Source organism: Pimephales promelas, chromosome 11 (assembly GCF_988280905.1).
Source record: "Pimephales promelas chromosome 11, fPimPro1.hap1.1, whole genome shotgun sequence".
Taxonomy (NCBI): Eukaryota; Metazoa; Chordata; class Actinopteri; order Cypriniformes; family Leuciscidae; genus Pimephales; species Pimephales promelas.
This window is the reverse complement of record NC_142779.1, coordinates 34,164,749-34,189,544: the sequence shown is the minus strand read 5'-3', so window position 1 is coordinate 34,189,544 and position 24,796 is coordinate 34,164,749. Positions and strand designations below refer to the sequence as shown.

Genomic DNA, 24,796 nt, shown 5'->3' with positions numbered 1-24,796 from the left:
AATGTAGTCATTTTCAATTCTTTACAGAAAAAAGAGAGAGAGAGAGAGAGAGAGAGAGAGAGAGAGAGAGAGAGAGAGAGAGAGAGAGAGAGATTTTTTTGAGATTTAACACACCTTTATTAACTAACTACAAAACTAAATTATATAAACACTACATTAGCAAGAAATCACCTTGATCTACTCAAAATTCTTCAATAAAGTGCAATGTGTCATTTTCAATCCAGAGAGAGAGAGAGAGAGAGAGAGAGAGAGAGAACCTAATCTCATGCTTTGGGAATGAGTCTGGGGGCAACTTTGCCTGAGGTGTCTTCTACAACCTAATTTTCTTCATGGCAGGAGGTATAGTGTTTACTGGATGTAATGAACATTATTTTCTATGAGGGTTTATTTCTCCAAAATTGCATATGACCGCATTTAATAATTTTCATATTTTAAATTATTATATAATTATATTTGCCTGTTGTGATGTCTTCTCTGTTTAGGTCTTGATATACGCGGCAAAGTTCTTCGTTCAAGGGTAAGCAGAACAAGTTTTTATAGAATAGGAGTATGGTGGAAACCCCACAGGTGTGGTCTGTGTTATTTGCAGCGCGTTCCTGTTGCTGCATCGCAAACAAGTGTGCCGCACAAGTCCTTAAAAGTTAAGCGAAGGCATACATGTTGCCCCCTGGTGGCTGACTGCAGAATAGATCTTAAAGGGATAGTTCACTTTGAAATAAATTTTTGGTATGTTTTATCTTACCTCAAGGGCATCCAAGATGTAGGTGTCTTTGTTTCCGCAGTATTTTCAATTTTTATATTTTTAGGTCAAACCGTTCTTGTTTGTCAGTCATATCATGCAGGTCTATGGTCACCACCTCAAAGAGCATGCACAGAGAAGTCCAAATTAAACATGATTTAATGACTCGTAAATGTAAGTACACATTGATGGTTTGTGTGAGAAAACGAACAGTATTTATATAGTTTTTACCTCTTGTAACCACAGCCACGTCCAAGTTATCTGAGGGCGCGGGCGCTTTTGAAGCATGCAGACTCAATTTCAGAACCCCGTTTGTTTTCTTGCTATCCTTTTTAATCTGTTAAAAAATTGCTTTTGAATTGCATAGTTTGGATTCTGCTATTGCCAAAAGTGAATTTGGCACAGCCCTAAAAATATTAATGGTTGACTGTCACGTAAACAGTCAGCCAAGAAAGAGGATCTCAACAGCTGGTCTTTATTGACGGGTGAGCACAGCATACAACACAGGTGAGCAGAGACAGAAGGAAAAAATTATGTGGATTTTGTGGAAATAATTATGTGGATGACCTGAGAATGATGATGACATTGACACGTGATATGAAGATAGGCAGACAAGTCCAATGAAAACAAATTAAACCGAACAAAACTGTGACAACAACTGTATATCATGTCCAGACTGTATATCATGTGAGTGTTTGTCAGCAGAAAAAAGGTTTGATTGTGAAATTACATTTCACAAATAATCAGAAATTAAACTAAAGTTTAAAAAAATAAATAAGGCAAGAACAATAGTAATCAAGAGTTATCAGTGTGGAGCTTTCAAAATGCATCTTTAGTAAGTTGTATCATAAATGAAACGTATCAAAGCGATTGAAAGCCCTGTAAATGAAAACGGTTAGCTGAGCAGACTTAAAGGCGGCCTTTTTTCAGAGCGCCGTTTATGCTGAAAAAGTTGCCATGGTGAGCAAGAGTTCTGTGATCAGTTTAAATCAACCAGCAGCTAATTAACTTTTAACTCTGTGTGATGTATTATTCTTTTTCTCACTGTTCTCATTACGGATGTTTCATCACACACTAGCAGCCGGCTCCTCAGGCTAGCACGGTTATTAAGACCTAAACCCGGTGAAATGAAAAACCAAGAAAAAAAACCCCTCACTTCTTTGGACTTATTGATTTGCCTTACCAGAGGCGAGGTATTCGGCTGACACTCTGTTAGGGGAAAGCCACCTACAAGAAATGGATGTTGAAACATGAAAAGAAAGAAAATTGAGATTTACGCTTCTGTGTTCCAGTGTTTTAGATAGAATGGTCGGCTATGGATTCGATCCCAGATACGTGTCTTAGTAATTATTGCTCTAAAGTTTCTGAAGAGTAAAATCAAAATATGTGTTTTAATAATTGTTTTGGAGAGTTTGTTCAAATATAGTAACAGGGTTGGTTGACACTATAGCAAACACAATTTAAACAAAATGCTACATTTACAAATATAATTGACGTTTTTTTAGTAATGACTAGTGCTCTTTCTTTGTGAACTCTCATAGCATCTATTGTTTAAACATAGAGTTATTTTGACACTTATGCTGTGTTTGAAATAGAATACTTCTCCACTATATAGTATTTGAAAAAGAGTAGTATGTCTGAATACATAGTAGACACTTTATGATCCCATGAGGCCACAGGAAGGGATTTATGAATAGAGGTGAAGCGACGCAACTGATGCTGGTATAGGTCACATGATAACAACAACATGGCAGATGTAGTACAACTGAATTTCATTCATACTACTCATATTCATACTATATAGAGTGTACTTTGTAACAGTCGCAACGTAAAATTAAATGTCATACCTACTCAGATAGTTTGCGATTTGGATGCACTGATTCCAAGGTGTCACTCCACCTTGGCTCCTCCCTCCCTCCGCTCCACATGGGACCATCATCCTTACGGCTCCACTGGGCTCTCTTATCCCTCTGGCTCCACCTTGGACTTACGGGCCATTTTTCAGCTGCGCTTTGTCCCTCCACCCCTACAGCTCAATTGGGCTCTGCCCAGGGTGACCACCCGTCCCGCGTAGCGCGTGCGCGCACAGCGTTTGAAGCCCAATTCATGCGTCCCGCAAATTGAGACCGCGTCACGCATAATCAATGCTTGCTCAAAAAAAAGTCGGTCACTCTTTATCCTCGAGACGCAGGCAGCCAAACGTTGTGCCTGAACACGTTCACGTTAATGAACTTGTTCATATTTTGGGTGAACTGAACGTATTTTTTAACTGCCTGTCCTGATGAACGTGTGACGTTCATTCTGGTGTCGCACGCTCTCTCAGTTTAACTTCGTTCAATGGGGTGCCAGATTTCTATAGAGCCTTCCAGGCGAACACCCTGCTAAAACTCACCGTAAACAGGGCTCAATATGTAGCGAAAAACACCAAATCTGGCAACACAAGCCACCAGTGTCGCACCGCGGCCGCCGTCGACAAAGGCGTCGTATGATAATTTAAACGGATTTTATAACGAGGTCGGTGAAGATGGGAAAAATCTTACATTTCTGTGTAAACTTGAACTTAACTAGTTCATTTTAAAATGTGTGAACTGAACTTTGAACTAGTTCATGTAGAAAGTGAACTTCATCAAGACTGGTTGCCACTCCCACGTGACCTGCTGACTAGGTTGATGTCAACTTTTTCATTGTTGTCATGACAGCGCAGCTTCTCATTCCGTGAACCTCTGGAGTTGTGAGTTTAGACTTTTTTTCGACTTTTTTTAAAACTGTTCCTGTGGTGTTGAGCAACTATAATTCCTGTTAATCCTATAATTTTATACTTTTATTGATTTAAAGTGAATTAATTGTAATAAAAATAAATAAAATTAAATAGCTAAAGTAAATCGTAAGTGGAAGTGCTGTCAATTCATTGAATGTTCAAAATATTCATCTTTATTTAGAAAACAAATACACATTGGTTGGCCTATTCATGAGAATATATCAGCAATTACACATGTTTAGGGAATAGGGCATTATTAATGCATGTGCTAAGGTATGTGCTTTTTTTAACAATTATTTATGTACAAACAGTAAGGCAATAGTAACAATTCTAGATATGGGTAAACCTCTATCAGAGTCTGCCCGTGGGGTGGGGGCACCGCCGCGCCAAGCAGTGTCCCACATTGTCCCTCAGAAACATACCCCTTGTCCCCCCTTGGGCTTATTAGCAGGTGGTCACCCTAGCTCTGCCTTCCCTCCTTGGTCTCCACATCAATCCTCTGGCACCCCAGCTCCACCTCGGACTCCTGGACAATTGGTGTCGCCCGGTCTGCATGCTGGTCTCCTCTTCCATTGGCTCTGTCTTAGTCAGTTTCCTGATGTCATCAGCCAGCGCAGCCTCATCCCAAGTCATATAACTGACGTCTTGGGACCATACGTCAACATCCGCCGTTTTAGGGTACCCTTTAACGTCGGTTAGATGATGTTATCGGATCCTAACCCTACCCCAGACCTAAACCTACCCCGTCACCTAACCGACGTTAAAGGTAAAGCGTCAGTTGTATGACGGCCCAGGACCGTCATGTAACTGACGTTAAAGGGTACCCTAAAACGGCGGATGTTGACGTATGGTCAAAAGACGTCCCAAGACATCAGTTATATGACGTCTTGGGATGAGACTGTGTTACATCAGCCAAATCTCCACCATGGCTCCTCCTATCACTTTCCTCATGTGCATCATTACAGCCACACATGACAAAAATAAAGTACTTGTTTTTAAAAGTTTGCATTGAATTTATCTTATTAAAACTCGCATTCCATATGCATGATGTCACACGGTAAAAGGCACTCTTAAAGGGGTCATGAACTGGCTTTTAAAATTTTATTATATTGTTGTGTGAGGTCAACTTATGACGTTTGCTTGGTTTTTACATTCAAAAACATCAAAATGACTAAGTAATAGGCTATTTTCGACCCTTGTTTTGAGCCTATGTCAAAAACGCTTTGAGTGGAGGAGAGGCGGAGACGGCTCCCAGCTGGCCCGAGATAGATCCGCACCACTGAGAGGAGTGGTGGATTCGGAGGGACTGGTGAGAGATGGTGACGAGTGGGTAAAGGGAATGGCTGAGGGGTTAGGAAGATGGAAGATGGCTAAAATTAGTCCAATGCAAAGGGTTCACTCGTCTATAGTGGTAGGGAGAGGGAGAGTGGGTGGGTCTGATGGGACTGAAGATGAGAAATCATTAGCTTGAAGGGTTGAAAGTGGTGCTACCAGTCTTACGCACTCAGTGGCGGGAAGGTTGGCAGGACTCTCCATCCTTGTCCTCCAATTCCACGGAGGCTCCCTCGCTGGTGGGTAATGCAGCCGGCACACACACCTGGTCAGACTTGCGCATCTCAGGCTCTGCGGCGATGCACACATCCTCAGTGGCGTGGGCTTGCGGCGGAGAAAGGCTCGAAGTCTGCGATGGGCTCAAACTGCTTTGCTCCGACCGGAGGGTTCTGCGTCTGATTTGACGCCCTTTACGGTGAATGTGGATCAACAGGTAACCAGCACCCACTCCACATAATCCCTCAAGCAGTTTCCCCGGACGACTGCTCTCGCAGACTGATCTCATGAAATGGCGTATGTATGACACACCAATTCGTATTTCCATTTTTGGCATGCTATCAACACACAAAATCACTTTTCAGAGTGTTTGTGAACGTCGTTGGCTTAACGTTACATTACGTTACATACTGTATACATAAATATATGACCTAGCCCAACCCCGTCCCTAAACCTACCCATCACTGGGGTTAATACCATTTATGAGTCTTCCCCTACCATCCTAGGAAAAAAAATATCGCTCCCCAGATGTACATACACGCGGAATCGCTCGGACATTTAACGGCATACACACGGATAGCTCAAAATGCGTATAGATAACACGCCACTTGACTTGAAAGTGGCGTGTATGTTTACGAAAAAGTCATGATGTCATGTTGGCTCTCGGGTGGTATAAGTCCCGCACGTAGAAATGTGCCGAGGCAGTCGTCTCGGAAAGTTGTCTGAGGCACAAGATCCAGAAAATCCATTAAATGTTCCTCAAGGGAGTTATTTCCCTGCTCAAGGCAGAGCAGCTTGACTGCAGGGAAGTCCATGATGAAAAACTAAAAAACTAAAACCGAAACAAAACACAACAGAGACGATCAAATAGAAATAGAATCGGCGGCGAATAGAACAAGGAACACATGTGACTAATGAAAACAAACAGAAGGTCCATGAAAACTAAACCAAACAGAACATAATGGTGACACTTACATCATTAAACCCTGCAGTTGAGTTCATCCTCCATCTGCGCATCTGTTGATCCGTGACATAGGTGTCAAGAGAAATTACAAATGTCTGTTATATCCATTTCTTTGTAAGCAATGTTTTTTTTTTGCAAAGAGGAAAATTAGAAACAATGCAGAAGTTAGCCAAAGCGACTGAATATATTATTTGCTAACCAACTAAGTGTTTTAGTATTTATATTACATCTTGTTGTTTTACAAGCACAGCAACTAAAATAATTAGTGGAATATAATGAATCAATCGTCTTTTTATTACACCCATATCCATAACACATTTTGATATAATACATTTGATATCATTTGTAATCATTGCAGTAAATAATATAATATACATATAATTTAATCAAATACTCATTGTAAAGTATTAAAAATAGATCCCTGAAAAACCCATAGTCGTCAACCTCTAATTTTATTAATCTGAATTCCTCACCATCGTCTTGATTACCTAATATACAGTCAGACTCACAACATGGTATTTAGTAAAGTAAAGATTTTTTTAAATATATATTGCTACTTCTCTATGACTATAAATCAACTTGATAAAATGCAAATTAACATGCATTCCAAAGTATTGAAAAAAAATCATGTAAAAGAAACTTTTAGATACTTTCTTGTGCAATATAAAGTTTTAAGGTATGAAACATGTTACAATACTCAAATGATAACTGAAGCATAAATAGTTAATGATCTGCTTGTAACTCATTTTTTTATGAGGCGCAGTGAGAGCATCTATAATCATTTGGATAATTACTGCTATTGAATAATATCAGTCCACAAATCTGACATGATGCAGCCTGGAATCATAAATCATATTCTGTGTTCATTCATTTGGCAGAGGAGCACAACTGAGTCTGGTTTCTCCCAATGTTTTTCTCCGTTTCTGTCACCTGACTGGCTTGCTTAGTCTAAATATTTCTTAATATTATCAATTTGACTGCACTGACACAATCAGATGAGAACAAATTTGAACTCAATCGAGATGGATACTCACTGACTTCTGTAGCTTTATAGAGCTCTCAAATGAATTGAATCAACATTGAACTGACTTGAGCTGAATATCAAAACTATTGTCAAAACTAAAGCTTGCATCATTGACTCTATTTTCTTGTTTACGGGAAGCTGCTTTGAAACAATCTGTAGCATTTTGTATAAAGTGCTAGAAACAAAAAGGTAACTTGACATTGTACCTTCAAAGCCAATTAAATATGAAAATTTAGGTCTGCATAGCAGATAAGAAAATGCCACAATGAATGACTGATAATAAAAAACTAGCTAAATAAGGAAGGAAATAACTCAAGTGAAAGGAAGCCAAAGCTAGGCTAGGCTAATCATCATGATGCTGGCCTGGATCTGATTAGTTAATGTGATTACACAAAATGCCAAAAAAATATTAAATTGTGATACTAGTATGATAACAAAAAAATAAATAAATAGTGTCTTTTAACTAATATCGTAAGTCAGACACTATCAGGGCGGAACTACAGATGTGTGGGGCGTTTTCTGAACGGAACAGTAATGGGACGCACCGTAAACACTTCCTAATAACACAGCTCGATCATTCATTACATTTAAAACGAACCAAAACATTCCACTTTTCATGTAGTTTTGATATATGGCTTCAACCATGATTCCGTACACTGTCAATATTAAACTGGCCGCAAGAACACTGACCGGAACGGTTAATTTACAGAACAAGACAGCAGTGGACTGGTGAGTAGCTCTAGCTTCTGCATGCAGACTGTCAACACATACAATCATGATCTAACCAACCTTTTGAGTTTGAAAAAAATCATCATTATCATCATAATCAACAACAACAATATACTGTCTGCTTTTGTTGACATGTGTTGTAGACATGTGTTTCGTAGGATATATATATATATATATATATAGAAAGTAGTCTCTTAATCTCACCATGGCTGCATTTACTTAAATAGAGTAATTTTGTGACATATTATTATTACAATTTAAATTAACTGGTTTCTGTTGTAATATATTTTACAATGTATTCATGTGATCTAAATTTTCAGCATCATTACGCCAGTCTTCAGTGTCACGTGATCCTTCAGAAATCATTCGTATGGGTTCTGAAGAAACATTTCTTATTATTATCAATGTTAAGCACAGATGTGCTTCCTAATATTTTTGGGAAACTTTTTTCCCCATGTGAACACTTTTTTAGCATTGTTTGATAAATAGAAAGTTCAAAATAATTAATTATAAATGTAACTTTTATGTAATATTTATTAAGTTCATAAATGTCTTTACTGTCTTTTAAAACAATAATTAATGTTCCTTTGCTATATAGAAGTATATATATATATTTACATCTTTATTTTGCATCTTATTTATACATTTTACAATAAATAAATTGATAATGATAAGAAATGAGATTATAGTGATTTCGGAAGGATCATATGACACTGAAGACTGGAGTAATGATACTGAAAATTCAGCTTTGAAAACAAGTAAATTGCACTTTAAAATATATAACAGAAACCAGTTAATGTGAATTGTAACAATATTTCACAGTATTAGTGTTTTAACTGTGTTTTTGATCAAATGCAGACTTAGTGAGATTAAGAGACTACTTTCATAAACATTAAAAAACTTAATGTGTCCAAACTTTTGACCGGTACCATCTCAAACCATGTCATATTTGCATTAAAAATGTCATAATTGAGCGAATGACACTTAATGACAGTTGTCATAAACATGCATAAAACTTTCATATTCATAACGTGTTATGTCATGATTATGAAGGTGTCATGTCAGGCTTATGCACAGCACACCCCTTCAAGTAAAGTGTTACCCATTATTAACTGTATCCGACAACACTGTGTCTTTCATTGTCCATTATTCTGTGTTTATTAATGGTGTGCTGGATGTCTTGTCAGTTTAGTTCAGTGTGGAAAACATTCCTGCCTTGAAGAGCTCTGAAACCTTGATAAGAAACCTTATTTCTTCAGATCTGGCTTTAGGTTATTATTTTGTTTGTCTTGAGTACTTCAACAGGCTTTGAGTCCTGGCAAAAAGATACTTTCCTTTATGATGTCTGTGCCGCGGGGATAGACTAGGCGAATTTAAGTCTGACTGATTGAATATTGTTGAGAAGGACCACACATTATTGGAAAAAACAGATTCACTTTTACTGTGATATACTGTATATTTCACTAGATGCCTTTGAACAGTTTCAATTAATCACTCTAGGATTATTGGGGGGGGGGGGGGGGGTACAATAGAGCAAAGATACAAATTAAACAAACATATAAATAACACTGCATAGTCTTCACTGTATAAATTGAATACATTTCATCTTTGTTAAAGCTACAAAAGTGATTTTCTCTCTCTCTCTCTCTCTCTCTCTCTCTCTCTCTATATATATATATATATATATATATATATTAACATTAATGACAGATAGCAGCAGGAATTTTAGGCTGCTGTCACTTTAAGACCTAAATCATGATTCACATTCATTTTCTTTCTCAGTTGTTTGTTCACATAAGCCATAAGCGACTGTTTAAAAGGATACTTGCTGAGACTTTGACATACTTTTGCTCGTATGTGTGTTCATTAAAGCACACATACACACGAAAGAGAACAGAATTAGTGTCCGTGTGCTGTCTGCTCTGTTGCACTTAAACTATTTCAGCTGACAGGACCTAAAACACGTGCAAATGATCAACTTTCACTCTATGATGATTAAACTTTACAATTAATCTGTGAATTGCATGCGTTTCGAACCGTGGTGCCTGGTCTGACTCCGAACGGATCACGGATCAATTACGATCACTATACTTGACATCACACACATCGATATTGACCGATATATCATGCAGTCCTTTCATTGATTCATGCATAAATAAATATAAATATATATATATATATATATTTCTTGATTGCTTGGTTTGGTTAGATCAACAATTTAATTTTCATTTGATCATAAACTGTCTGTTTTATGTAACCTTAAAATAATTTTAAATTGGTTGAATCTCATAAAACATGCCAATAACGTGTCTGGGTCATATTTCAACCTACTGTAGTAAAATTTTGTTAAAAGAAAATGGGGATGATTTATAGGACCTTTACATTTTTTTGTATTGCAAGTGATTTCTAATTTCCCATTCATAATCTGTAATGTGAAACAAAAAACATGAAATAAGCTTTTATTATATTAATTGTTTTGTGAATGTGTGGATGATTAATAGGACCTTTACATTTTTTTGTATTTCAATTGATTTCTAATTTCCTAAAAAAAAAAAAAAATGAAATATGTAGCCTGGCTAACGTCAGACCACGTCTCATTGACATTGAGACATGTTCTGGGAACCACATGTTCATTTTCGTATTTGAGGCGTGGTTTACGAATGCCCAGAGCCGTTTATTTGGGCTCATTCATGAAACACGAGCAGAACGAATTTTTGTGTAAATCATGTGCAAAGTGGTTCTGCCGTAAATTTCATTAATTTGTAATTTGTAAGATTCATTAAAATGTTTGTATTTTCCAAATGTTAGTTGGTACGCAAGAAATCTACACCTGCTCACAGCCACACGTAAATGGTGCGCTTAAAATCCGAACGTTTTGCTCATTAATAAGGCTGCATTTTAATTCACCTTAATCGGGTACATATTTAAACAGGATTTTGAAAAAATATTTTATATAGTAATTACAAACGGTTTTTCTTTTTACTTTTATCATAAGAGCCAATAATAGCAGATCTGTTGATCTATGGTGGCCCTTCTCCAGTTTGAATACGATTTTTCCGAGGTGAACTAATTTGATTTTTGCTGTCAAGCTTAATGTCGAACCATTTTCTTCTCACTTCTGGGACTGATCGATTAACAGATGAAACTCCATTAACTGCATCTGTAATATGCTGCCAAGCTTCCTTTTTTTAGGACCTGATACGCCATGTACGCTTGAAAATAAAATGTGGCGTTTCTACGCTATCTCACGACCAATTCGTACTAATTCATACTACCTCACTATGAATTTGGGTTTAGATTTGTCTAAACCAGTGGTGGAGGAAGTACTGAATCTCAGTACTTAAGTAAAAGTACAAATACCCAGATAAATATTTACTTTAGTAAAAGTAGAAGTAACACAATGACAACCATACTTAAGTAAAAAGTAAAAAGTACTTTATTTTAAATGTACTTTAAGTATTAAAAGTAAAAGTACTTGCATAACAATTGATTCTCTTAATGACTATTTTCTAATGATTAATAAAACCTTTAATTCTAACTCATTCAACCTAATACTCCTATAATGATGTTCAATAATGATGGAAAAAAATGTCACCATTTCTGAAACAAGCTTGCAATTAGGCAATATCGTGCTTATCCTTACTATATGTTTATAACTATGTTTGGCAGTAAACGCGATTCATTTATGGTGTAATTCTGAACCTCTTGGCTTGCCATAATCCTAACCGAACCAAACATATATTACACACGGTGTGTTTCCTATGCACGTAAAAACAAATTTTCGCGTATGAGTTGCATGATAAACACACTGCGTGCGAGACGCATTTAGTGTGACCGGGTTGATATACTGTATCTATGGCAACCAAACGTCACTGGTGAGACAAACGTGCAACGAACGGATGGTCAGATTACGTTTTGGCAGGGGAGAAAAACTGATCAGAAAATGTAACGAAAATGTATCAGAAGTTGTAGAAATGTAGTGGAGTAGAAAGTATAATAATTGCTGCAAAATGTAACGAAGTAAAAGTAAAAAGTATGCACCATTTATTCTACTTAAGTAAAGTAAAAATACGTGAAAAATGTACTTAAGTAAAGTAACGAAGTATTTGTACTTCGTTACATTCCACCACTGGTCTAAACCCACGTGACGGTTATGTTTAGGGGCGGGGCCAGGGGTAGGTCATTCGTACGAATTCATACGAATTGGCTAATTCGTAAAATATTTACGATTTAGCAAAATTGTACTAATTCGTACTAGTGAGGTTGTACGAATTGTTACGAATTAGCCACCTCGTAAAATTCGTACGAATTCCCGTGAGATCGGGTTGGGCGTTTTGAATGAACTTCTGATAATATAACTTCAATTTATGCAACCGAGAAATCTTTCTTTTTCATTCGCATTCATGTTATTATATGCATATAGATGTCAGTCGGATATAATGGGCCTGATTTATGGTAATTGAGAATGAACGTGCACGCGCATCCCATTTACGACTGGTTGGAATTCACTCACACACACACACACACATTTCACTATCACATCTGACGTTTACGAAGTATTTGTGAATCAGGAGAAAAGTTTTTGGGAAGGTCTCTTTACACGCAAATCACTCTCATATTTACTCGTATATTTACGAATGTTTCATGAATGAGACCCAATGTGTGCTAAGAATGTCTATAAAATGAGCCTGTACGTAGCTCATAGCCAACCGTTTCAATTATACCAGATGTATATATGTAGAGCTACAGAACTTATACGAGGAAGAATATAATGGATCAGAGATGTATATTTACACGATGGCGTATGTATCCAAGGCTGCATCGAAAGGTAACTTCGCGTCTGCTGCCATTTTGGATCCATAGATATAAACAAACTGCTTTGGTGCAGAGCCCGACCGATAAAGGATTTTGAAGGCCGATACCGATACAAATATTTTTGAGTTTTAAAATCCGATATATCGGCTGATTTTTTTAAAAATATTAAATATTGTTGGATTTCACACACGTGTAAAAGAAAAGCGGACTTTTCTATACAAGATACGTTTGATACTTTTTCCTCTATGTCTAAATGTTCACTCCTCGCAAGTATAACTTACATTTTACAATGCAGGGACTGTAACTAGAGATATGCTTGTTATAAATACGGTAATCATTACTTTATTTAGGCAGAAAAAGTTCATTGTGGTTTCCAAGCTCATTAATGTTAACGTTAGCGGTCTTCCACTGATGATAGTGGCATTAGCTAGCTTTGTGGTTAGCTAGTCTATGATGAGCCATAATTTAGCAATAGATAACATCATACTGCAAATTGTAAAACACACATTTTCAATATAACAGGCCAAGGAGAGACGATTAAAGCGTGTTTCGTCCGTTTTTATTTTATTTTTTAAATATTAATTTATCGGCCATTATAACTGCCGATACCGATATGGAAAATGCCTAATATCGGCCGATATATCGGTCTGGCTCTACTTTGGTGTGTCGCATAGACGCCATCATCGTCTTTTTTCTCCCTCCCCGTTCTGTGATTGGTCCCCTCGCTGAGGCGAAAATCTGGTCCATGGTATCCAGACTGCCTAGCTGTGTGAATAAAATCGCGCTGCGCAAACTAAGGTAGCATGGGGAAACCCAGGCTATGAAATAGGGTTTTATTATATCAATTGTTTTGTAAATGTATTTATGCATTCACTTTCCACATTGTTAGATTCACCCTGGTACTCTTTTCATCTTCCTTCTCTCTTTGCTCAGGGGATGGCAGGGTCTGATCGCTCAAGGCTGTCACTCCAGTATCCTCATCATTGACCCAAATACAGCTCAAACCATTCAGGTCCTGGAGAGACACAAAGCCAATGTGGTCAAGGTGGGGTTTTTTTGTCACACAGTCACACATTGTTCAGTTGACCCAAACAAAAGGTTTAATAGTAGATGTGTGGATTTCTTGAAATCCCGAGTTGTTAACCATGGTAACAAGAATCACTGCAAAATGCTGTCTTGACCTTTGACTGTCTAAAGCATTGCAAGGGACATAATCAAGTTGGTTTCCCTACTCTCTCAAAGAAACATGGTTTCCCATGGTTACAGAACTGGGAAAATGAGGGAATTAGGTGTGGGTGTAATGACCAAAATCTTATTTCACAATATGAGAAATTAAATTTCACTATAACGATATATATCACCCTAGAGTCATTTTTGTTGTGTTATTATACACTCACCTAAAGGATTATCAGGAACACCTGTTCAATTTCTCATTAATGCAATTATCTAATCAACCAATCACATGGCAGTTTCTTCAATGCATTTAGGGGTGTGGTCCTGGTCAGGACAATCTCCTGAACTCCAAACTGAACTAATTAGTGCAACTTTTACGAAGTAAAGTCACTAAAAGCCTTCCTTCCGCTAGAAAAAAATAGTCCCTGACTGTGAACGGCAACAACGCTCCAGTGTGTAATATGCATGAAAGCTCAAATAAACACAACATTGGGACTGCAGTGTTGCGCAGTGATACATAACCATTGGCTGAATCATGTTTTATCATGAATAAAGCACAGCTATTGACCAATCAGAAACAAGGATTGGAACTAACCTTTTTATAAAATATGTTATACCATCGCTGGGTCTCGTTGCGCCGCTGGGCAGACGAGAATTAACAAAATTACGCACTTGGTAAATTAGACCTTGGTATGTTCAATATTTTTCTTCAAGGTCAGAAAAAGATGCAAAAACTCCAATTAATAAAGTAGAAGAACATAAAAGTCCTTTTTCCATAAAACAAAAGCTGTGAGGGCACAAACAGATTGCTATTGCAAACAAGACCATAGAGAGAAGAAGCAGCGATTTATTTAAATTGATCCAAATCCTAAGAGAAGAGCAGTCAACTGAACGCCTAGATAGGATTGTGCTTCTACCCTTCACCGATCGATATGAGGAGAATTATACCAACTGTGATATCTGCTAATATTTGCCACCTAGAAATATACCAAAAAAAATAATGTGCCCTGCCATAAAGCATCTGATCATAGCAATGTGGATATGTTTGCACAAGCTCTGCAATTCAGCACTCCAGTCACATTTCATTTATAAAAATGGATTTCATGAAAGCAAGGAGTTTCACAGTATTAAACACGAACAACCAGTCTCAGTATCCATTTCTATTCAAATTACACCTAAAGGTCTGCTATAAAGCCAGTGTGTTCATGTGTTTACTCGCACTTGATCTCGACGGACTGAACACCAGAAATGAGCCGGAGATGTCCACGACAAAGAATGCGGAGCCTCATATATACAGTGGGGCCAAAAATTATTTAGTCAGTCACTGATTGTGCAAGTTCTCCTACTTAGAATGATGAGCAAGGTTTTTAATTTTCATCGTAGGTACACTTCAACTATGAGAGACAAAATGAGGGGAAAAAAATCCAGGAAATCACATTGTAGGATTTTTAAAGAATTTATTTGTAAATTTTGGTGGAAAATAAGTATTTGCTCAATAACAAAAGTTCAACTCAATACTTTGTAACATAACCTTTGTTGGGAATGACAGAGGTCAAACGTTTCCTGTAAGGCTGTGTCTCATTTCTCTCTCTTACCCCTTACTCTTACCCCTTTCCCCTTGGTTTTGCGCGTTCATGTGAGGGGGAGTGGTGTCCCAATTCTCATTTTGATTAAGGGCTAGGGCCAAGGCGTAGGGCTACATAGCCCTTGAAACGAAGTTCGCGGAGGACCACACTTGAAACAGAGGGGTAATAAAAGTGCCGGCATCAAGTTTTTTATTATGGCTGAACGTCGAACTGTTCAGCAGTCGCACAAATGTAAGAATTATGACACTCGAGTTTTATGATACTTTCAATAAAATGTTGTTCAGGCGGTTTTAATTGTAATATTTTTGTTTTGAATCGGTAGTAAACCGCTAGCAGCTATGCGCTATTTGTCGAGCTGAGCTATCTGATAATCTTTATTTTATTTTGTGAATTTTGCGCGGCCGTTAAATACAATGAAACATACGTACCATTTGATCCGTAAGCAGTCATATGCATCTGAGAAACAATTTTCTTCGGAAAGAGAGAGCCCAGGCAATTAATAACGACGGCATCTTCGTTTGTTTACCGGTATGTCAACGCTTGTTGACAGCTATAGCGGCAAGGGAAGATGACGCAAACGGTAATCGAGTGGTGTTTCATATCTTAGAGGAACGTTCTCACCCCTACCTCCGTTCACTCGGTATCGAGGGGCAAGGGGAAGACGCAGATGTAGGGGTTGGGGAAGGGGTAAGACAGAGAAATGAGATTCGCCCTAAGTCTTCATCAGGTTTGCACACACTGTAGCTGGTGTTTCGGGCCATTCCTCCATGCAGATCTCCTCTAGAGCAGTGATGTTTCGGGGCAACACAGACTTTCAACTCCCTCCACAAATTTTCTATGGGGTTGTGGGCTAGGCCACTCCAGGACCTTGAAATGCTTTTTACGGAGCCACTCCTTCGTGTGTTTGGGATCATTGTCATTCTGGAAGACCCAGCCTCGTTTCATCTTCAAGGCTCTCACTGATGGAAGGAGGTTTTGGCTTAAAATCTCACAATACATGGTCCCGTTCATTCTTCCCTCAACACGGATCAGTCGTCCTGGTCTCTTTGCAGAAAAACAGCCCCAAAGCATGATGGTTCCTCCCCCATGCTTCACAGTTGGTGTGCTGTTCTTGGGACGCAACTCTGCATTCTTCTTCCTCCAAACACGACGAGTTGAGTTTTTACCAAATGTTCTATTTTGCTTTCATCTGACCACATGATATTCTCCCAATCCTCTTCTGGATCATCCATATGCTCTCTGGCATCTTCAGACGGGCCTGGACATGTACTGGCTTAAGCAGGGGGACGCGCCGGGCACTGCAGGATTAGAGTCCCTCTCGGTGTAGTGTGTTACTGATGGCAGCCTTTGTTACTTTGGTCTCAGCTCTCTGCAGGTCATTCATCAGGTCCCTCCGTGTAGTTCTGGGATTTTTGCTCACAGTTCTCATGATCATTTCCCAGATCCAGGGAGATTATCAGTGGTCTTGTATGTCTTCCATTTTCTTACAATTGCTCCCACAGTTGATTTTTTCACACCAAGCTGCTTGCCTATTGTAGATTCACTCTTCCCAGTCTGGTGCAGGTTTACAATGTTCTGCCTGGTGTCCTTCGACAGCTCTTTGGTCTTGGTAATGGTTGAGTTTGGAGTTGTTTGAGGCTGTGGACAGGTGTCTTTTATACAGATAACGGGTTCAAACTGGTGCCGATAACACAGGTAACGAGTGGAGGACAGAAGAGAAGTGACAGTCTGTGAGAGGCAGAAATCTTGCTGGTTTGTGGGTGAGCAAATACTTATTTTCCTCCATAATTTACAAATAAATGCTTTAAAAATCCTACAATGTGATTTTCTGGATTTTTTTCCTCATTTTGTCTCTCATAGTTGAAGTGTACCTATGATGAAAATTAGACCTCTCTCATTATTCTAAGTATGAGAACTTGCACAATCAGTGGCTGACTAAATATTCTTTGTCCTCACTGTAACCAGCAAGAGCCTATTATTGTGGAAAATTGCAGTATTATTAATGATTTATCCGTGCACATCATTATTTTTTAAACTCATGTGACTCCTAATCTTTAATCAAAAAAACTTCCCCTCCCTTTTGCAGCAACACTCAACTCCACTTGTCTCTCACATGAGATCCACCAATAGCGAAACACAACCATCCAAAACATTTCCCGCCCTACATTTTTTCTGGCTTGAGAAGCCATTTCACTCAGATATATAGGGAAGAAATAAGGAATCACAATAAGGAGGAAAAGAATATTGCAACTTCTGTTGCATTCCGACTTTCAAGACGTAACCCACTGTGTTATCAGTATTGCTCATCCTGAAATATTTCTGGCCATTGATTGCAGACAGCAGAGGGTGGTAACTTTACTGTGTGTTTTACAGTGCTGTGTTGCAGTGTTGACGGAGTAGCTGTAGTTTATTTAAGCTGGTCTGTGTGACTGCGGGCTGCTTGACTCATGAGTTATAGCCTTCAAAGAAGCCTGCATTTGCCAGCAGGAGGGAGCCCTGCTCTCTGACTTTGTTTTACATCCCCGCTGTGTGCTTTCATAGTTTATACCATGTGACCACCACTATAGCTGTGCAAATGCAGGCCTATCCACTTTACTTTGCAACATGGAAGTAAAATATTTTCTATGAATGTGCCAAACGTCTAATTCATTTGGCGCTTTAGGAAAATATCTAGATTAAGTGCAGTAAATGGTAAAAGTATTTTTGCTACAAATCTGTGTGTTTATGATTGCTACAATACATTATAATATATAAGAAATAACAGTTTGCAATATTGAGCCGTTTTGTAAAGCAAAAAATAACTGAAAATGTCACCTCTGTGCCCACTCTGGCATTAAAAAAAGGTGGATAAAAAAGCATAATAATGGCTAAATACTGGAAGTGCCGGATTCCAAGGATGAGAATCCGTGAACCACATTATTAAACGTTTTTATAAGGCTGCACGATACATTTGAACCATTTAGAAATCATAATATAACATAGTGCTATAGAGTGATTCAATTAAATAAGTGTATACAGGGCCTAAACCTAACTTTTTGCTACACCTGCCAATGGCTGGTGGTGATTTAAGAAAATTACCAGCCATGAAACGTTTTAGGCAAAAACAGGCAGTTATGACACCAAAATTTCAGATACCAGTGAAAATACTCAATTATCTATTCCAATTTCGATACCACAGCTAAAAATATAAATTAACTAATATAACTAATATACATTTTAAACATTATTAATGACAAGTAAACAGTCAAAAATAAAAAGACAACAAATAATTAAATTATATGCAATAGCGCAAAGATACAGTGAGGAAAATAAGTATTTGAACGCCCTGCGATTTTGCAAGTTCTCCCACGTAGAAATCATGGACTGGTCTGAAATTGTCATCGTAGGTAGACATAATCAAAAAAAAAAAAATCCAGAAATCACAATATATGATTTTTTAACTACTTATTTGAATGATACAGCTGCAAATAAGGATTTGAACACCTGTCTATCAGCTAGAATTCTGACCCTCAAAGACCTGTTAATCTGCCTTTAAAATGTCCACCTCCACTCCATTTATTATCCTAAATTAGATGCACCTGTTTGAGGTCGTTAGCTGCATAAAGACACCTGTCCACCCCATACAATCAGTAAGAATCCAACTACTAACATGGCCAAGACCAAAGAGCTGTCCAAAGACACTAGAGACAAAATTGTACACCTCCACAAGGCTGGAAAGGGCTATGGGGAAATTGCCAAGCAGCTTGGTGAAAAAAGGTCCTCTGTTGGAGCAATCATTAGAAAATGGAAGCTAAACATGATTGCCAATCTCAATCAGACTGGGGCTCCATGCAAGATCTCACCTCGTGGGGTCTCAATGATCCTAAGAGAGGTGAGAAACCCAGAACTACACGGGAAGAGCTGGTCAATGACCTGAAAAGAACTTGGGCCACCATTTCCAAGGTTACTCGTGGTAATGCCGAGTTCAGACTGCATGATTTTAGCCACGATTTTGGCTCGCCGACAGGTTTTGAGAAATCGCCGACAAATGCCCGAAATCACAGGCAAATCGGCGCTCGTTCACGCGAGTGACAATCACGCAGTGTGAATAAGCAAAGACGCGAACTGAGAGAATCACAGACGAGTCGATTCAAAATCCTGCAGTGTGAAAAGTGTTTTGACTGAAAACTACATCGGCGATCACCGGCAGCCAGTGAGAGAGCAAGATACAGAGCAGCAGGGAGTTCGGGGAGGAGTTATTGATCACGTATCAACATGATATGGCATTGTTTCAGAAAAAAAGCTTCTTCTCTGTCTATTTGGACACAATAAATGGAAGAAAAATTAGTAGAAATTTGGCAGGAGCACTCGTGTCTGTTTGACGTTTCACCAGCTGTACCACAACCGGGTCGAAAAAAAAAAAGTCTCACGTGAGAACTCCGGTCTTGCACGTGTGGTGTCGCGTTGTTTCCTTTTCACATCTGACGTGTGTTTGTTGTGAAACGTAGTTTGCACGCAGCGTGCTAGACAGAGTCTGTCGGCGATTTTTCCTATTGTAAAGTCATGCAGTGTGAAACCTTCTGTCACCGATCAATCGTCCAGTGTGAACACAGCAGTGACTGAATGCTGGCCAAGATAGTCATGCAGTGTGAAAAGAACAGCGACCCGACTACTTTGAAAATCATGCAGTCTGAACTCGGCATAAGACGTCATGGTTTGAAATCATGCATGGCACGGAAGGTTCCCCTGCTTAAACCAGCACATGTCAAGGCCCGGCTTAAGTTTGCCAATGATCATTTGGATGATCCAGAGGAGTCATAGGAGAACATCATGTGGTCAGAACCTTTTGGTCATAATTCCACTCACCGTGTTTGGAGGAAGAAGAATGATGACAACCATCCCAAGAACACCATCCTTACTGTGAAGCATGGGGGTGGTAGTATCATGCTTTGGGGGTGTTTTTCTGCACATGGGACAGGTCGACTGCACTGTATTAAGGAGAGGATGACCGGGGCCATGTATTGCAAGATTTTGGGGAACAACCTCCTTCCCTCAGTTAGAGCATTGAAGATGGGCCGGGGCTGGGTCTTACAACATGACAATGACCCGAAGCACACAGCCGGGATAACCAAGGAGTGGCTCTGTAAGAACCATATTAAGGTTCTGGCGTTGTCTCCAGACCTAAACCCAATAGAGAATCTTTGGAGGGAGCTCAAACTCCGTGTTTCGCAGTGACAGCCCAGAAGCCTGACTGATTTATAGAAGATCTGTGTGAAGGAATGGGCCAAAATCCCTCCTGCAGTGTGTGCAAACCTGGTAAAAAACTACAGGAAACGTTTGACCTCTGTAATTGTAAATAAAGGCCACTGTAACAAATGTTAACATTGATTTTCTCAGGTGTTCAAATACTTATTTGCAGCTGTATCATACAAATGAATTGTGATTTATGGATTGTTTTTTTTAGATTATGTCTCTCACAGTGGACATGCACCTACCATGCCAATTTCAGACCCATCCATGATTTCTAAGTGGGACAACGTGCGAAATAGCAGGGTGTTCAAATACGTATTTTCCTCACTTTACAAATGAAATAAACAGTGCTTTTCAAGTGGGTCTGACAGTAGTTTTCAGCTACATTTTAATACATTTTATAAAGTAATCAAATGTAAAATATCACTGCATAGGCTTCTCTGTATACATAAACATATATAAATCCTTAATTAAAGTTACAAAAGTTATCCAGTCAAGAACAGTGAGGGATTTTCTGTCGATTTCCTTTTGTCGTTTGGTTAACGTTACAGGGATAGTTCACTCAAAAATCAATATATTGTCATCATTCACTCACCCTCAAGTTGTTCCAAACCAGTATGAATTTTCTTTCTTCTGATGAACACAAAAGAATATGGATAACCAAATAGTTAATGGGTCCCATTGACTTCCATAGTATGGGAAAACAAAATACCGTGGGAGTCACTGGAGTATATCAACTGTTTGGCTTGCAGGCTGTAAAGGCTAGAAACTAGCATTTGTTATAAAAAAAAAATAGTCGCCTACATATTTAGAAACAATATCTACAGTATGACACATCTGTAACTTAAGTCTATGGGCCTAGTGAAAAATCTAAAACTCAGTTTTGCTGTTGTGTCCTGTTTCTACTGCGTTAGGTAAAATGGTCCAGAGAAAACTACCACCACAGTCTCAGCTCACCCTACTCTCTGCGTCTGGCGTCTGCAGATGCGGCAGGGAAGATCATTGTGTGGGATGTGGTGAGTGGTGTGGCACACTGTGAGATCCAGGAACACGCCAAACCTATTCAGGGTAAGAACCCCTTTTTTCCAAGCTCATCTTAAAATAAACCATCTCTGTGCTGGTTAACCAAGAAATGGGGAAAAACAGATGATATTTTAAATATTTAATATGCACTATTGGACAAAAGTGAATTCAGGTGTTTAATTCATTGCCACTGTGTCTTAAATCAAGCATATATAGCCATGCAAACTGTACAGACATTTGTGGAAAAAAAAGAAAAGGGTTGTTGTGAAAACTCAGTGAATTCAAGTGTGATACTGTGATAGGATGCCATCTTTGCAATAAGTCAGTTTGTTAAATGTCATCCCTGCAAGATATTGGTATAAAAGTGTAGGAACAACAGCAGCTCAACCACAAAGCCGAAGACCACATAAAATCACAAAGCGGGATCACCGGGTGCTGAGGTGTATAAAAATGGCCGATGCTCTGCTGATTCCAAAGATGAAGAGTTTCAGACTTCAATCTGGCGTTAATATCAGCAGAAAAAATAGGGTGTACAAGAAATGATTAGATAGACAGAAAAGGAGATGCAAACATGTATCCTAACAATGGCCACTTAAAGTAATTTATGACTTACCCAGTGTTTGCATCATTTTAATTCTAATGTGAAGACTATTTTTTGAAAAGGTATGAGACCTGGACATTTAACAAGGAATAAATCTCCACCACATACCAATCTTCACTTAAAGAGATACTCCACTTTTTTTTGGAAATAGGCTTATTTTGCAACTCCCCCAGAGTTAAACAGTTGGGTTTTACCATTTTTGAATCTATTCAGCCGATTTTCTGATATTTAGAAGAATATCAGTAACCAGACAGTTTCTGGTCTCATTGACTTCCATAATAGTAAAAAAATATATATATATATATATATATATATTTTTTTTTTTACTATTATGGAAGTCAATGAGACCAGAAACTGTCTGGTTACTGATATTCTTCTAAATATCAGAAAATCGGCTGAAAACATTCAAAAACGGTAAAACTCAACTGTTTAACTCTGGGGGAGTGGTAAAATGAGCCTATTTCCAAAAAAGTGGAGTATCCCTTTAATGGTATCAAAAGGACCTTTGATTATCCAGAGTAGCAAATATTGGTTATCTGTCTTCTGCCTTCAGTGATCCCTGCACCACTATAAGATACAGTTCTTCTGCACAGCTCAGACTCTGGATTTCTCACCTTGACAGCATTTGAGGCAGGCTTCTTGGGCCCGTCGTCCAATTATTAAGGGTACTACCCTTCAGATGTTTCAGTCTTGAGGGATTTATCCACTGGGGTTGATGGTCTGTCACTACTCCTGTCCTTGTGACTGCAGCTATACCCAGGTACTTCGGTTCTTCCACCTTTGTTGGTGTCAGGCTTCTAATGAGTACCTGCTCTTCAGGAACATAATCATGAGTTAGGCTTTCTGCTGCTATAGGAAAATACAAAGAAACATTAGCATTTAATAAAAATAATTCTACTAGAGCTGTGACGTAATCCAGGTAATCCACCACGAATGCCAGATCATCTAGGGAAGAAACGCAATATGCTTCAATTATATTCCCGTTAGGGCAAACCACGGCATATCCTGACAGATATACACCATCAGATAGTTTTAAACATGAGCCATCAACATACATTACCCTCTCCCCCATCCAGTGGCTATCTAATAGATCACCCCAGGACGAGCAGGATTGTTGTATGTTAATTAAATAATCATGCGTGTTATCACCACTATCAGGGATGTCAAGCAAGTCCGCCATACCATGTAAACCTCAAAGAGCTGGGTTTGCAATTGAGTTTAATTCTCAAACTTGAGGTTGCACACAAGGTTGCCTCATACCCTGAGCATCTGTGCACGGTCATGTGTTGAGTTTTTAAGTTATGTAGGATAGCATCAAATTGGTGTGACGTACAATGAGAGCCACCAATGCCCTTAAGCATGTTGGCATGCCCCGGGCAACATTATCTAGTCTTTTTGATAGATAGGTAATTGGCCTGTAATTTGACCCATGCTGTGGCAACTGGACCCCCATAGCTGCCCCTGAAGCCTCTCTAGAATGGAGGTCTAGCAAAGGTCTAGTCTTTGTGTAATCAGGCAGGCCCAGTACAGGTGCAGTCATGATGGATGTTTTCAGAGCTTGAAAAGGGTTCATGTGTTCCTCAGTCCAGTGGAAGGGCTTTGTGATCAATGAGCAATCTCAACTGCTGTCATGTACAGGACAGTCAGGGATCCATGATCGACAGTAATTCACAAGTCTCAGGAAACTCTGCAATTGTTTCACAGTTTCTGGTGGTTTTAAGTTGCCTGATCATTTGGACCCTGTCACTGGCTATGTACTTCAGTCCTTTGGTGAAACTGAAACACTGGCCAATGTTGGAGGTTTCACATCTATATGCCTGGCGGCCAATTTTCAGAGTGAAGCACGGGTGGATCAGTGATGGTTTGAGCTCCAATATCATGACAATCCTGATTGTATTTGATGGACACGACACTGCCGAGGACTACCAAACCCTTTTGGAGGATCATGAGCACCTGTTGCTCAAACCGTGTATCAGCATGATCATGCACCAACACACACAGCAAGACTTGTGACAGAAGGGTTTGATGAAGATGAAAGTGACGTTGAGCATGCACAGTCACCAGATCTAAATATTATTGAGGTGTTTTGGAGGAGCGAGTCCACCAGCATCATATAGTGACCTGGACACTGTTCTGGAAGAGGAACGGCTCATAATCCCTCTGGTCACTGTGAAGGACTTCTATCTGTCATTCCCAAGATGAATTGGTCCTGTATTTGGATGCAAAATGAGGCCCTCACCATACTAACAAATTATTGTGTTGTAAAACCAGGTTTCAGTTTCATTGTCCAACCCCTGTAGTTCACTTTTCTCTTGACCATTGCAGCTTCTCTCACAAGGCTTTGAATCCAGCCTGGACTAGCATATTGCATGTGATTATAGAGGCTTGCTCAGTCTTCCTGTGTTTTTGCAGAGATCAGTGTGTCGTCGGCATATTGCAGGACACAGAAAGTACATGAAAGTACATGTTTTTTGCACTGCAGCTGAGAAAACAGCAGGGGAGTCTAAGGGCCAATCCCAATTCTACCCCTTACCCCTTCACTTTCCCCTAGCCCTACCCCTTCGCCTTCACCTTGACCCTTGAAACAGAGTGGCAATGCGTAGGGGT

The 24,796-nt window shown here is 39.0% G+C and overlaps 1 protein-coding gene across 1 annotated transcript in view; it reads left to right on the top strand.

Moving 5' to 3' along the window:
- Positions 1-7,545: 7,545 nt before the first annotated feature.
- Positions 7,546-24,796, top strand: part of wdr11 (WD repeat domain 11) — a 120,377-nt gene continuing 103,126 nt past the window's right edge. The window contains exons 1-3 of the mRNA XM_089117318.1: positions 7,546-7,762; positions 13,511-13,622; positions 21,480-21,633. Of these exons, the coding sequence (XP_088973444.1) occupies positions 7,665-7,762; positions 13,511-13,622; positions 21,480-21,633 (364 nt within the window). The 5' untranslated portion in view covers positions 7,546-7,664. The remainder of the gene's footprint in view (positions 7,763-13,510; positions 13,623-21,479; positions 21,634-24,796) is intronic.